This window comes from Salmo trutta, chromosome 3 (assembly GCF_901001165.1).
Source record: "Salmo trutta chromosome 3, fSalTru1.1, whole genome shotgun sequence".
Classification (NCBI taxonomy): domain Eukaryota; kingdom Metazoa; phylum Chordata; class Actinopteri; order Salmoniformes; family Salmonidae; genus Salmo; species Salmo trutta.
This window is the reverse complement of record NC_042959.1, coordinates 68,246,678-68,259,478: the sequence shown is the minus strand read 5'-3', so window position 1 is coordinate 68,259,478 and position 12,801 is coordinate 68,246,678. Positions and strand designations below refer to the sequence as shown.

General features: G+C 44.2%; 2 protein-coding genes across 9 annotated transcripts in view; one reads left to right on the top strand and one right to left on the bottom strand.

Annotated features, from left to right (window-relative positions):
• Positions 1-12,801, top strand: part of LOC115185451 (focal adhesion kinase 1) — a 136,761-nt gene that overhangs the window by 55,957 nt on the left and 68,003 nt on the right. The gene's annotated exons all lie outside the window — the stretch shown is intronic.
• On the bottom strand, positions 5,460-11,421 carry LOC115185533 (cytochrome P450 2F3-like). Of its 2 annotated transcripts, none has more exons than XM_029745784.1 (2): positions 11,206-11,421; positions 5,460-7,048 (listed from the first exon to the last, which is right to left on the bottom strand). In XM_029745784.1, the coding sequence occupies exon 2, from the start codon at positions 7,037-7,039 to the stop codon at positions 5,561-5,563; it is 1,479 nt and encodes a 492-aa protein (XP_029601644.1). In that variant the 5' UTR covers positions 7,040-7,048; positions 11,206-11,421; the 3' UTR covers positions 5,460-5,560. The 2 variants fall into 2 exon arrangements, with proteins under 2 accessions (XP_029601644.1, XP_029601646.1); XM_029745786.1 differs by having other exon boundaries at positions 11,331-11,421.

Sequence of the window (12,801 nt, the reverse complement as noted above, 5' to 3'; positions counted from 1 at the left end):
GTCACTCAAGCAGGCAGCACAGTTCTTCCATAGAGAGTGTAAATAAAAAGGCCTAGAAACTGCTTCTCCAGTAGAAATCCCAGTTCACGCTTGTAGGTGATGTCGTGGCGATATTATCTAGCTTAGCTCATGTGCAGAAACATGTCATCGGGTCTAATGGTCGTGCAGGTCATCAAATCAAAGGCAATTCTTCGATATACAGTTGTTTTTTATGAAAATGAAAACATGTCAGTTTGTCAAATTAGGTTTCGCCTTTAGATTTAGAGAAAACCCCAAACTGCGATGTTGGGCCTCTGGGTTTAGAAACTCTGTGGTTCCTCGCTGTTTACATTCTCTCAGCATGCTATCAATGCATGCACTCAACAGATTCTTCCAAAACAAGAAGGATACCGCTTTCCACGTTGCTTCTTGATATGAATCCATGTGTTTTCTGTTCTGTACTATTTGTTTGTGTGTCTTGCTCTCTGCAAAGCGCTAGTCAGTTGTTCTTAGGAAGCTGGCATATGCCTAAATTAATGCTAATCGCTAACTAGCTAAAAGCCATTTAGCAAATGTACTGAGCTAAGGCAGAGCAAACAGGATCTCTAATACAGATTGCTACTAGCCAGCAGTGGTGGTTCTGTAAGTTAGGGTGTTGTTTGTCCAACAGTATGAATTAGAGAGCCTATATTCTTTATATCTTTGTCTAAATATAACATAATATATCAAATGTAATTAGGGTCCCCTGGGAAACACTGACCAACACTTTGGTTCCAGTGGTGGTCGGTTTCGTTTAAGATTAGGGAGGACGATTCTTTTTTTTATATGCTTGGCCTTATTTCTGTTACAGTATGTTGGATGACTGTCATTCATATTCCATTCAACCAGCTCAATGTAACATTGATAGGTTTAGGCTACTTACTACATGGGTACTACCAACCTATCCTATGAATGAAGGTGGTAATTTCCTTTTATGCTCTCAGGACATGCGTCGGTAGTACCCTAACGACCATCAGGTCCTAATGGCCTGGTACTCAGGGCTCTACTGTCCCTCCATCAGGTCCTAATGGTCTGGTACTCAGGGCTCTATTGTCCCTCCATCAGGTCCTAATGGCCTGGTACTCAGGGCTCTATTGTCCCTCCATCAGGTCCTAATGGCCTGGTACTCAGGGCTCTATTGCCCCTCCATCAGGTCCTAATGGCCTGGTGCTCAGGGCTCTATTGTCCCTCCATCAGGTCCTAATGGCCTGGTACTCAGGGCTCTATTGTCCCTCCATCAGGTCCTAATGGCCTGGTGCTCAGGGCTCTATTGTCCCTCCATCAGGTCTTAATGGCCTGGTACTCAGGGCTCTACTGTCCCTCCATCAGATCCTAATGGCCTGGTACTCAGGGCTCTACTGTCCCTCCATCAGGTCCTAATGGTCTGGTACTCAGGGCTCTACTGTCCCTACATCAGGTCCTAATGGCCTGTTACTCAGGGCTCTATTGTCCCTCCATCAGGTCCTAATGGCCTGGTACTCAGGGCTCTATTGTCCCTCCATCAGGTCCTAATGGCCTGGTGCTCAGGGCTCTATTGTCCCTCCATCAGGTCCTAATGGCCTGGTGCTCAGGGCTCTACTGTCCCTCCATCAGATCCTAATGGCCTGGTACTCAGGGCTCTATTGTCCCTCCATCAGGTCCTAATGGCCTGGTACTCAGGGCTCTATTGTCCCTCCATCAGGTCCTAATGGCCTGGTGCTCAGGGCTCTATTGTCCCTCCATCAGGTCCTAATGGCCTGGTACTCAGGGCTCCACTGTCCCTCCATCAGATCCTAATGGCCTGGTACTCAGGGCTATATTGTCCCTCCATCAGGTCCTAATGGTCTGGAAATCAGGGCTCAAATGTCCCTCCGTCAAGTCCTAATGGTCTGTCCCTCAGGGCTCTACTGTCCCTCTAACCACTCTGACATCAATGCAAATGCAATGGAAATTCACATCAAACACTGATCATCAAAACAGCATCATGATCATCAATTTGAAGAAAGAAGTGCAAAAACAGGTTGAAACTGAGTGTAAAACATGGTCGTTGTGGAAGTTGTTTCAAAGCCTAATGCAATGAAATTTACAATACTTTTTAAGGTGATGATTAATTAGAGCATAATCTGCATATGCATAATCTGAACGTCACAGCTGTTTGAAGGAGCGGACCAAGATGCAGCTTTTTCGTAGTTCCACATGTTTTATTTAAATCAGTGAAACCGAATGCAACAATTAACACTTTAAGTAAATACAAAACAACAAACCGTGACGCTGGAGGAACATAAACCTCACGAAGAACAATCACCCACAAACACCTGTGGGACAAACCTAAACTTAAATAGGGCCTCCAATTAGAGACAACGACAACCTGCTGCCTCTAATTGGAGATCATGCCAAATAACACCAACATAGAAATACAAACCTAGAACCAAAACATAGACATACAAAAACCAGACAAACACCCCCTGTCACGCCCTGACCTAATCTACCATAGAAAATAACACTCACTATGGTCAGGACGTGACACTGAATCTGAGGTTTATGACCCCAAGCCTGAAGAAAACACTGAATTAAAATGATGATTGTGCTGTTATACAATACACAGACTACCGCATATTACACATGGCAGAAAAACATAAAACAAAACTGATTTAAGATCTTTGGTATATAAATGGGCTAGCCTATTCTCCAAAATTAAACACATTTGAGTAATGGTCTTTGATTGTGGCCTGTATTATTATGCATGCTGTATGTACTGGTTACCTTATGCTACACTCCAACATTTCTATCCATGAGTCTGGTAGAGAACGTATAAGCCCTAAGCGATGCTGTTGGTTCATTGATTATAGTGAATTTTTGTATGATTTGGAATAGCCTAATAATAGTGATTTAAAAAAAAAAAAACATAATTAATTGGGTGACACATTACCTTTAGCTATACAGAATATCTCACCGTTTCCATCTCCTCCTCTCTCTCCTTTCCTTTCTCAAGCATGCAGAGGGGCTGTCAACAATTTAGTGAAATGTGTTTTGTTGCGAAAACATGTTACTATCAATGTTCATGAAGAGTTTTCACTAGGTTTCCAAATGTAAGCACTGGGTAGCTGCAGGGTTAGAGAGGCCATGGCATACAGAGTTTGGGCAGAATATCACCTGTAGCACAGCGAGAGGCTACATGCTCCTCAAACAGCAGTTGATGTGTGGAGTGAAGTAAGTGTTGTTATATTTATTTCACAGTTGCTCATATGAAGCACAGCTCTGCTATAAACCCAAGTAGGTTTTCCGGCATCATTGAAAGACTGACCGTCGCGAGTGCGCGGCCTCCATTCGCTATTGGAGCGCATACGGATTACATGTCTTTTTTCCCCTGTTCCTGTTCCTGCCCATTTGATAATGGGACATTCTAAATCTAAACTAATTTGACATATTAGTAAAGACAAGATTCAATTGAGAATAGTCTGCTGGGTGAAAATATGATGACTTGATGAGAGAACAGCTGTGCAGACTGAGGTAAGGATTGGAGCACAAGCTTTATTTTTTGGACTTTCTCAGATCATCAATAGCCTATAGTCACATCATGCAGCCAATATATGTTTTGATTTCTAAGACATTCTAGTTTTGTATTGTTCCCGACTAAAGTTGCCAAGTAACTCTAAATCTAGTGTATAGGACCTGTTTCAAATGATCACTTTTACACTCAACATAGCCACTTCATATGCGCACTTGCTCCAGAATGGGAAAAATATCCTTTCTGTGTTATTCAGCTAAGTTCAATTATATTCTTCTAACTATTAAATCATATATAAAATAATGGCATGGGACTTATAAGCATATGTTGTCTACTAAATGAACAAGCCTACAGTCTGGTATGGAGCATAGCCAGATAACATACAGTAGACCAACTCATATTCTGTTCTTCTGAAATACTTTTTACTCCGATCATAATGTTTCTTTAGACCTGACTAAAATAAATCATGGATTTATTGTGATGGTGTATAATAGATTGATTTATTAGAATTTACATTTAGATGCTCCAAAGGCACACATCAGCTTGTTTATGTTAATGAACTGTCAACTACCGTGAGACCGGCGGTCTTTTGCATGACAATAACCAGCTGACAAAATTTCATGACCGCCACAGCCCTAGGCAAGACAAAATATTTAAGTGCCTTTGAACGGGGTAGGATAATAGGTGCCCGGCGCATCAGTTTGTGTCAAGAACTGCAAAGCTGCTGGGTTTTTCACACTCACAGTTTCCCCTGTGTATCAAGAATGGTCCACCACTCAAAGGACATCCAGCCATTTTGATACATATACTGTATCTCTACCTGAAAATACATGATCTAAGTGATTGATCGTTGGTGTTCAGCAGTCATAAAAGTATGCCTTATTTACTTTGAAGAACTACTAAAATAGTGATTTTGTCAGACAGCATAGGCAGCAGCTCTGTACAGATGAGTTGGTGAATTGGAATGAAATAATAAAGTCATCAAATAAAACAAATATAATATACACAACAACTGAAATATTTTATTGAAGTAAAGTAATGTGAGTAAATGATGGTTAATAAATGATCAGCAGTAATGGACAGTCACTACCATCATGGGACTTTTATTAATTGTTTTATTCTGTGTTACAGCATTTCAACCTGCATAATGCATAGTGCATTTAATGTTGTTGTTTTTTTACCGTGATTTAAAAAAAATGATGGAACCGAAACCGAACTGACCTCAAAAAGCACTAATCGCTCAGCACTATTGACTAGGATCATTCAATCTCTCTGTCGATAAGTCTAATGATGCTATAACTTCTAACAGTAACTGTATCCACTGGTGAGTTGATAGAGAGTGAGGTGATTGCCATCTACGAGCCATCTTTTTTTGCGGCAATGCTGCCTCAAACACATTGACTTAGTTGCTGAGACACAAAGACACTGATAAAATGAAAGATACACTGGTACCTAGAACCCCTAACTGACAGCCGACCTGAAAAATGGACGCCCTAACTGACAGCCTCCAATTACACGTGCCTGAATCCTCACCGTACATTACATTACTGTCTGGTACACCCAGCATATCTCCTTCCCGCTCCTCACTCCCAGGACCCTGAGTTTCTCCTGATCCACCTATACTGACCAGAAAAAACTCCAAGCATTTGTTGTTAAAGGACACACATCACAAAGCATCACATTGTCATGAAAAACAAAACAGAAAACAGACACGCATGTGCCTCAGTGGAGGCTGCTGAGGGGAGAACGGCTCATATTAATAATGGCTGGAGCAAGCTTATGGAATGGCATCAGACACATGGGAACCAACCTCCTGTGCTGTCCCTCCTCCCTTCCTCATCTCTGCTCCTCCTGAGTGCTCCTCCTGAGTGCTCCTCCTGAGTGCTCCTCCTGAGTGCTCCTCCTGAGTGCTCCTCCTGCTGAGTGCTCCTCCTGCTGAGTGCTCCTCCTGAGTGCTCCTCCTGAGTGCTCCTCCTGAGTGCTCCTCCTGAGTGCTCCTCCTGAGTGCTCCTCCTGAGTGCTCCTCCTGTGGTTCAGCTGCAATTCCCCTCCTGGTCAGCGGGGGGTAGCGATGAGCTGATAGTGATGCGGCACATTAGTGAAACTGCTGAACTCTGAGCTGAGGTCAATGCTGTCAGGTCCTCCAGGGCAGGAGAAGGAGAAATGTTGCAGCAGAGACACCAGGAACAGAAAGATCTCCATACGAGCCAGAGACTCTCCCACACAGGCACGCTTACCTGCAGAGAAAGCCAAGAAGGCGGGGTTCTTCTGGAAGTTTCCGTTCTGATCAAGGAAGTGATTGGGATTGAAGGTTGTGGGCGTGGCCCAGTGGTTCTGGTCTCTCAGAACAGAGTGCAGCATGGGAAGGATCACGGTGCCCTGAGGGATAGTGTACCCTCTGAATGAGATATTCTTGGTGGCATAGTGCGGGAGGTTCAATGGGACGATGTCCAGGAAGCGCTGCACCTCGTGGATGACGGCTTCTGTGAAGGGGAGGGACTTCCTGTCCTCCATCTGAGGGATGCGCTGTCGGCCAATCACTGTGTCGATCTCCTGCTGAACGTGCTCCTGAATGTCGGGGTATTTGAGGAGCAGCATGAAGGCGTATCTGAGAGTGGTGCTGGTGGTCTCTGTTCCTGCAAGGAAGAGGTCCAACACTGTGGACACCAGGTTCTCGTAATGGAACTCAGAGGAGGACACATCCTTCTCCTGCTTGAGACTGGTGAGGAAGCAGTCTGTGAAGTCTCTAGGGTTGCCTGGGTCAATGGTCTCCTGGTGCTCGTGGATCTTTTTCATCACAAAGCCTCTCAGCTCGTCCATCTGTCCGAACACGACTTGCTGCCGACCAGGCAGGCGTTCCATCAGCCAGGGGAAGATGTTGTACAGCTGTCCACAGGGGCTGCTTCCAAAGCGCAGTACAGCTGAGAGGATGTTGAGCAAATGCAGGAAGTTGTCATCGTCATAGCCGAAGCGCTGGCCGAACACCAGGGAGCAGATGACGTTGGACACGGTGCGACTCAGGAATGGATGAGGACCGAAGGGCACGGCGTTAGTGGCGTCTAGACTGTCTATGAGATGTTGGCTCTCTTCCTTTATCCACTCCTCCATCCTCTTACGGCCCATCCCAAAGTCTCTCAGCGTGGTCAGGGTGAAACGACGCAGCTGGCGCCAATGCTCCCCATTACTGATGGCCAGGCCGTATCCCCTGGTAACTAGGACCAGGAAGGGGACAGGAGCGCGTCCTGTGAAATCCTCAGCCTGGTCCACCAGAGCCTCCTTGACTGCCTCGTACCCCACCAGCACCACAGCTCGCTGGGGCCCAAGATACACTGTCATCACTGGCCCATACACACCACTCCACTTGGTGAGGGTCTTGAAGGGGGCCTGTTTGTCAATCTGATGCAAGTTGCCTAGCAGCGGCAGGGCGCAGGGTCCTGGGGGTAGATGGACATGTCTCTGTCTCCTCAGCCTGAACAACCACAGTAGAAGCAACAACACCAGGCCTCCCAACACCACGCTACTACACATCTCCATTGTTCCAGCCTGCAAAACAAACAACGTCTCTTGTTATTGTTCTTCTTATGTAGTACTATATTTTATCACTCCAATATGGTATCCTTCCGTGCGGCAGGATACATTCAGAGTAAGGATTTTCTGATTAGTCCTGTGTACCGGGTTATGCTGCGGCTGCCCCCCCCCCCCCTTAAATAGCTGCAGCGGCACTACTTCCACCTCTTCTCTTTCTCTGCGCATTCCTGAGAGGATTCGCTAGGTAAGAGCTGTATCTTAGTGTATAGGGCAGAAGTATACCCACAGCTATTCAATAGCTTGGAGCAGCTAGCTAGCCTCTCCATCTGGGTGCTCTGTTGTCCCCCTCCAACCCCCATCCTCTTTTCCCTTAGAAACTCATATACAGCTCTATTACACTGCTGGTGTTACACAGAGAGAAACTACCATGTCCAGTATGGTGTTTCGCTGTGAGAAAGGCAAGGTGTCTCTGCCCACAGGCAGCGGCCTGTGTCTCAGAAGGCGGAGCCCAGCAGTCAATCTGAAACACACACAGCCAATCTGCCGTCCCATGCATAGAGACATTAAACACTGGACACTTCCTTTTATACTGTTTTTCACACTGTGTATTTATACACTGGACTTTTGACATGTTATTATTCTAATATAATTACTACTGTACATTGCATTTTTCTGTTAGTGTTTATACACACCGCGTATTTATATACTGGACTCTTGACATAGCTAATATACAGTATTTACTAGGGGTGTAACGGTTCGCTAAACCCACGATTCAGTACATATTGCGGTTTTGGAGTCACGGTTTGGTTTTGGGTATGATACAGCGGAAAAAATTAAATTCCAACCGTTACTGTAGTTAATTTTAGCAGTTAATAAATACATTTTTTAAAAAGCATCCTATTTTTGGCCCAAGTCCAGTTTCTGTGACATCATTCACAATGTTCCTGGCATTGTCTTTTGTGACAGGGATTGTTATGTTGGGCCTCAAGTAGAGGTCTGAAAGGTTGGACCCATTCCAAAATGACCTTGGGCTTTCCCACCCGGCCAAATATGCATAAATACATTTTTTAATGTAGACAAGAGACCCGTTCCGAAAGGACCCGAGGACGACCAGTTCCGTATAGACGTGGTTGGATCAGAGTGAGTGAAGCAGCAGAAAAGTCCATCTGTAAGCTACTTTATTCACCAGAGCTGATATAGCGTGAGGGAGAGCAGGCAGAGGAGGGGCCATGCGAGGAAGAGGAGGGCCCTTGTGGTGAGTGTACTTTGAGAAAGTGAAACAGGAGCAAGAAGGAAGGGGGGAGAGGCAGCAACCAACCGAACTGACTTGCGCTAGTAGACTGACTTCTAGCTTGTCATAGCTAGGTTGTTTATCATCCAATATGATTACGTAGTACCTGTCTTGACTGCATCAAACCTTGAGAAGCTAGTTGGCTAAGATAGCTAGCTAAGTTAGCTAGCCAGATAGCTAGGCTAATTGAGTCTTCATGTGCTTTCTCCCTGTCCTACAGCATTTTTCTGCACCCGCTATAACATCTTCTAAACTATATACGCAGCCAATGCACTTTCATTTGATTTGACGTGCTTGCCGCCGGCCTTGGCAGCCTCTCACAGTCCCAAAGAGCAAACGGAGAGATGCAGGTGGAGCTCCCATGGGTACTGAATACATTTCTGGAAGGCTACGAACTCCAATTCCGTTGCCGGTACCGCATCAGTTCTGGTGCCTATGTCTCAGGGTCTTCTGGTGTTGAAGCCCTGGTTGACTGAATATTTCTGAATGGGTTCAGATGAAAGGAGTGTCGACCTCCATCCTAACCCCTCATTCTGGACAAGGGTTCTGTCTGAGTGAAGTGTGAACCGGCCATTACAGTTGTCCACATATGCTTCTTGCGCTGTTGCTGGTTAACTAGAGGCTTCCCCCAGTGTGTTGTGCTCGGCTGGGGCAATGGACACTTAATTTCACAGACACAGCCAATGCAAAAGGTTTTATCGGCTTTCATTTGCTAGAGTGAGAGAGTTCTGGGCCAGGGCCTATTCGAACAGACTCTCATGTTGTTACTGCAGCATTTCGGCTGGCCGGCAGGCCTTTGCCTTTAGCTGTGGTGGCGCATTCTTTTGGAGGAGTTACTACCTCGTGGGCCCTGCTCAAAGGAGTTCCCCTCTCAGACGTTTGCGCCTCGGCCAGTTGGATGCTGTCTAGCACATGTTGACCCCACCTATGTGGTCGGGAGGGGTGTTCTTCGTGTTGTATCTGCTTCCCTGGGAAGGGGCGGAGGGACACAGCAAACAGGACTGCTCTGAGCTCAGTCCGGACTGGACTTTGGTCTTTGTCTGACCAAAGACTAGTTCACTGATTAATCTGGTACTGTGATACCATATTGGAGTGATCCAATATAGTGCTACATAACAAAGGCTACTTACAGTATGTAACCATGGTTATGGGAGGTGTTGGATTACTCCAATCCTTTTTGTCGGTGATCTACAGCGTCTCGAAAAAGGACACGAGGTGGAAGTAGTGCGACGGCAGCTATTTAAGGGGGGCAGCCGCAGTACCATGGTTGTGGTCAATTATACAAATTACATTCTAATTCAATTCTCTCTCCCTGTAAATTACATTTAATTCAATTCAAAATTCAGGTCAGTTTTTTCATTTGGAGATAATTAAATTCCTCAAAATTCCTATGTTTGGTAAATTCCAAGAATTGAATTCCCAATTCAATATTATCCACAACAATTCCACAAATTCAAATGTAATTCCCTCAGGCTTTCAAGCTCATCATGTCACTGTTCAGACAGCCTACAGTAGCTATACTGGAAATATAGGAATACACTCTTAGCACCTTTTTTTCTATGTAGAACCTGAAATGGTTCTCCGGTTGTCCCCATAGGAGAACCCTGTGAAGAACCATTTTTGGTTCCAGGTAGAACCCTGTTGGGTTCCATGTAGAACCCTTTCCCCAGGGTTCTACATGGAACCCAAAATGGTTATACCTGTAACCAAAAAGGGTTCTTCGCAGGGTTCTCCTATGGCGACAACCGGAGAACCCTTTTAGGTTCTACATAGAAAAAAATAGCCTAGATTATTTTATACAAATACTACAGAACAGTTTGATACTATGTGCATTAGTTCCATTAACTGGGAAATGTGAAAATATTACATACCAAAGATTAAATGTTTTAGGAATTATAATTCAATTCCAAAATTAAAAAATCCAAACTGTCTAATTTCAATTCAATTCAAATTCCATAACTGAAAATAAAAAAAAATAAAAAAATTGAATTTGAAAACAAATTCTCCACTTCATGAGTGAATTCAAGAATTGAAATGGAATTTCTAATTAAATTGGAATTGGCCCCTGGACTAATGTCACGGTTGTCGTAAGGAACAGACCAAAACGCAGCAGGAAAATGTATACTCAGCTTCTTTTTATTAGTGAAGAAGGAAAAACACAAACACCGTATACAAAAAACAAACGAACTAGACAGTCTCGTCAGGCATACAGCAAAACAAGAAACAATCTCCCACACAATCCCATGACAAACCATTCCTATTTGTAAGTCGCTCTGGATAAGAGCGTCTGCTAAATGACTTAAATGTAAATGTATTTATAGGACCTTCAATCAGAGGCAACGATAGACAGCTGCCTCCAACTGAAGGCCCCAACACCAATTAGCTAAACATAGAAATACATGTAACAGTGTAGGTTCCGTCCCTCTCTTCACCCCAACCTGGGCTCGAACCAGGGACCCTTGCACACATCAACAACTGACACCCCACGAAGCATCGTTACCCATCGCTCCACAAATGCCGCGTCCTTTGCAACGCAAGGGGAAACCCTACTTCAAGTCTCAGAGCGAGTGACGTCACTGATTGAAACGCTATTAGCGCGCACCACCGCTAACTAACTAGCCATTTCACATCGGTTACATACAAACGACTAGACTGAACATAGAAATAAACTAACATAGAACAATAACCAAAACCCTGGACTAATAAATCAAATACCCCTCTACATACACAACCACCCCGAACCATATAAACCAAATACCCCCTCTACATGAACACATACACAAACACACCCTGAACCACATAAAACAAATACCCCCTGCCACGTCCTGACCAAACTATAAGAACAAATAACCCCTTTACTGGTCAGGACGTGACAACTAACCTGAAAATCCTTACTCGGAATGTATCCTGCGGCACGGAAGGATTCTATATTGGAGTGAGCCAATAGCTCACATAACTGTGTTTACATACTTAAAGAAGAAACAATAACAACAAAGGTTAACCCACCTATCTATCTTTAGTATTTTCCTTCTCTCTTTGTTGCTGTCTGTCTCTGTTGCCTGCCTGACTGTGTGTGTGTGTGTGTGTGTGTGTGTGTGTGTGTGTGTGTGTGTGTGTGTGTGTGTGTGTGTGTGTGTGTGTGTGTGTGTGTGTGATGCAGATGTTTGCAGAGATAAGGGTGTGTGTTGGAACTTACTGTACTGGAACAGAAGTGAACAACGGATTATGTGATTGGCTGCTGAGTCGTGCTGACATACTTTACACAGATTGCACCTTCACCCCAATCCCTTCCTGCTTTTAGAATCTGAGGCCAACATTAACAAAGCAGATGGCAGTGCAGAAATCACCAGGAGCGGAAAGGACTAATACTGTGTCTGTCTAGGTTTTAAAACTTTTATTTGTATTTTTTATTAAACACATTACCCCCAGGAAATGTTTACTGTTTTAAACCTAATTTCCTACAATTATGTGTATTTTGACATGGCTATAGGCCTATGACCAGGGTAGAAGACAGGTCAGATGTATTCAGGATGACTTCGTTACTGGACAGTGAGGTCCAAAAGTATTTGGACAGTGACACATTGTTTGTTGTTTTGGCTCTGTTCTCCAGAACTTTGGATATGAAATGATACAATGTCTATAAGGTTAAAGTGCAGACAGTCATCTTTAGGGTATTCATCCATATCAGATGAACTGTTTAGAAATTACAGCACTTTTTGTACATAGTCCCCCCATTTTAGGGAAGCAAAAGTGTTTGGACAAATGTATTTATAAGTGTATTAAAGTAGTCAAAAGTTGTGTATTTGTTCCCATATTCCTAGCAAGCAATGACTACATCAAGCTTGTGACTCTACAAACGTGTTGGATGCTTTCACAATTTGCTTTGGTTGTGTTTCAGATCATTTTGTGCCCAATAGAAATGAATAGTATTGTAAATACTTTTATTGTAAATAAGAATAGAATATGTTTCTAAACACTTCTACGTGAATGTGGAAACTACCATGATTATGGATAATCATGAATGAATCGTGAATAATGATGTGTGAGAAAGTTCCAGACATACAACGATCATACCCCTTACCCGGTTCACTTCCATGCTCACTGAAGACCGTGATAATACTCCATGCTGCTGGCTGTTTGAGACATTTTAGAAGCCACGTTGATGCTATGGACAGATCATACCCCTTACCGGTTCACTTCCATGCTCACTGAAGACCGTGATAATACTCCATGCTGCTGGCTGTTTGAGACGCTTTAGAAGCCACGTTGATGCTATGGACAGATCATACCCCTTACCGGTTCACTTCCATGCTCACTGAAGACCGTGATAATACTCCATGCTGCTGGCTGTTTGAGACGCTTTAGAAGCCACGTTGATGCTATGGACAGATCATACCCCTTACCCGGTTCACTTCCATGCTCACTGAAGACCGTGATAATACTCCATGCTGCTGGCTGTTTGAGACGCTTTAGAAGC

Excerpts from the sequence above, each read along its gene's own strand:
- LOC115185533 (XM_029745784.1), bottom strand. The coding sequence starts at position 7,039 with ATGGAGATGTGTAGTAGCGTGGTGTTGGGAGGCCTGGTGTTGTTGCTT.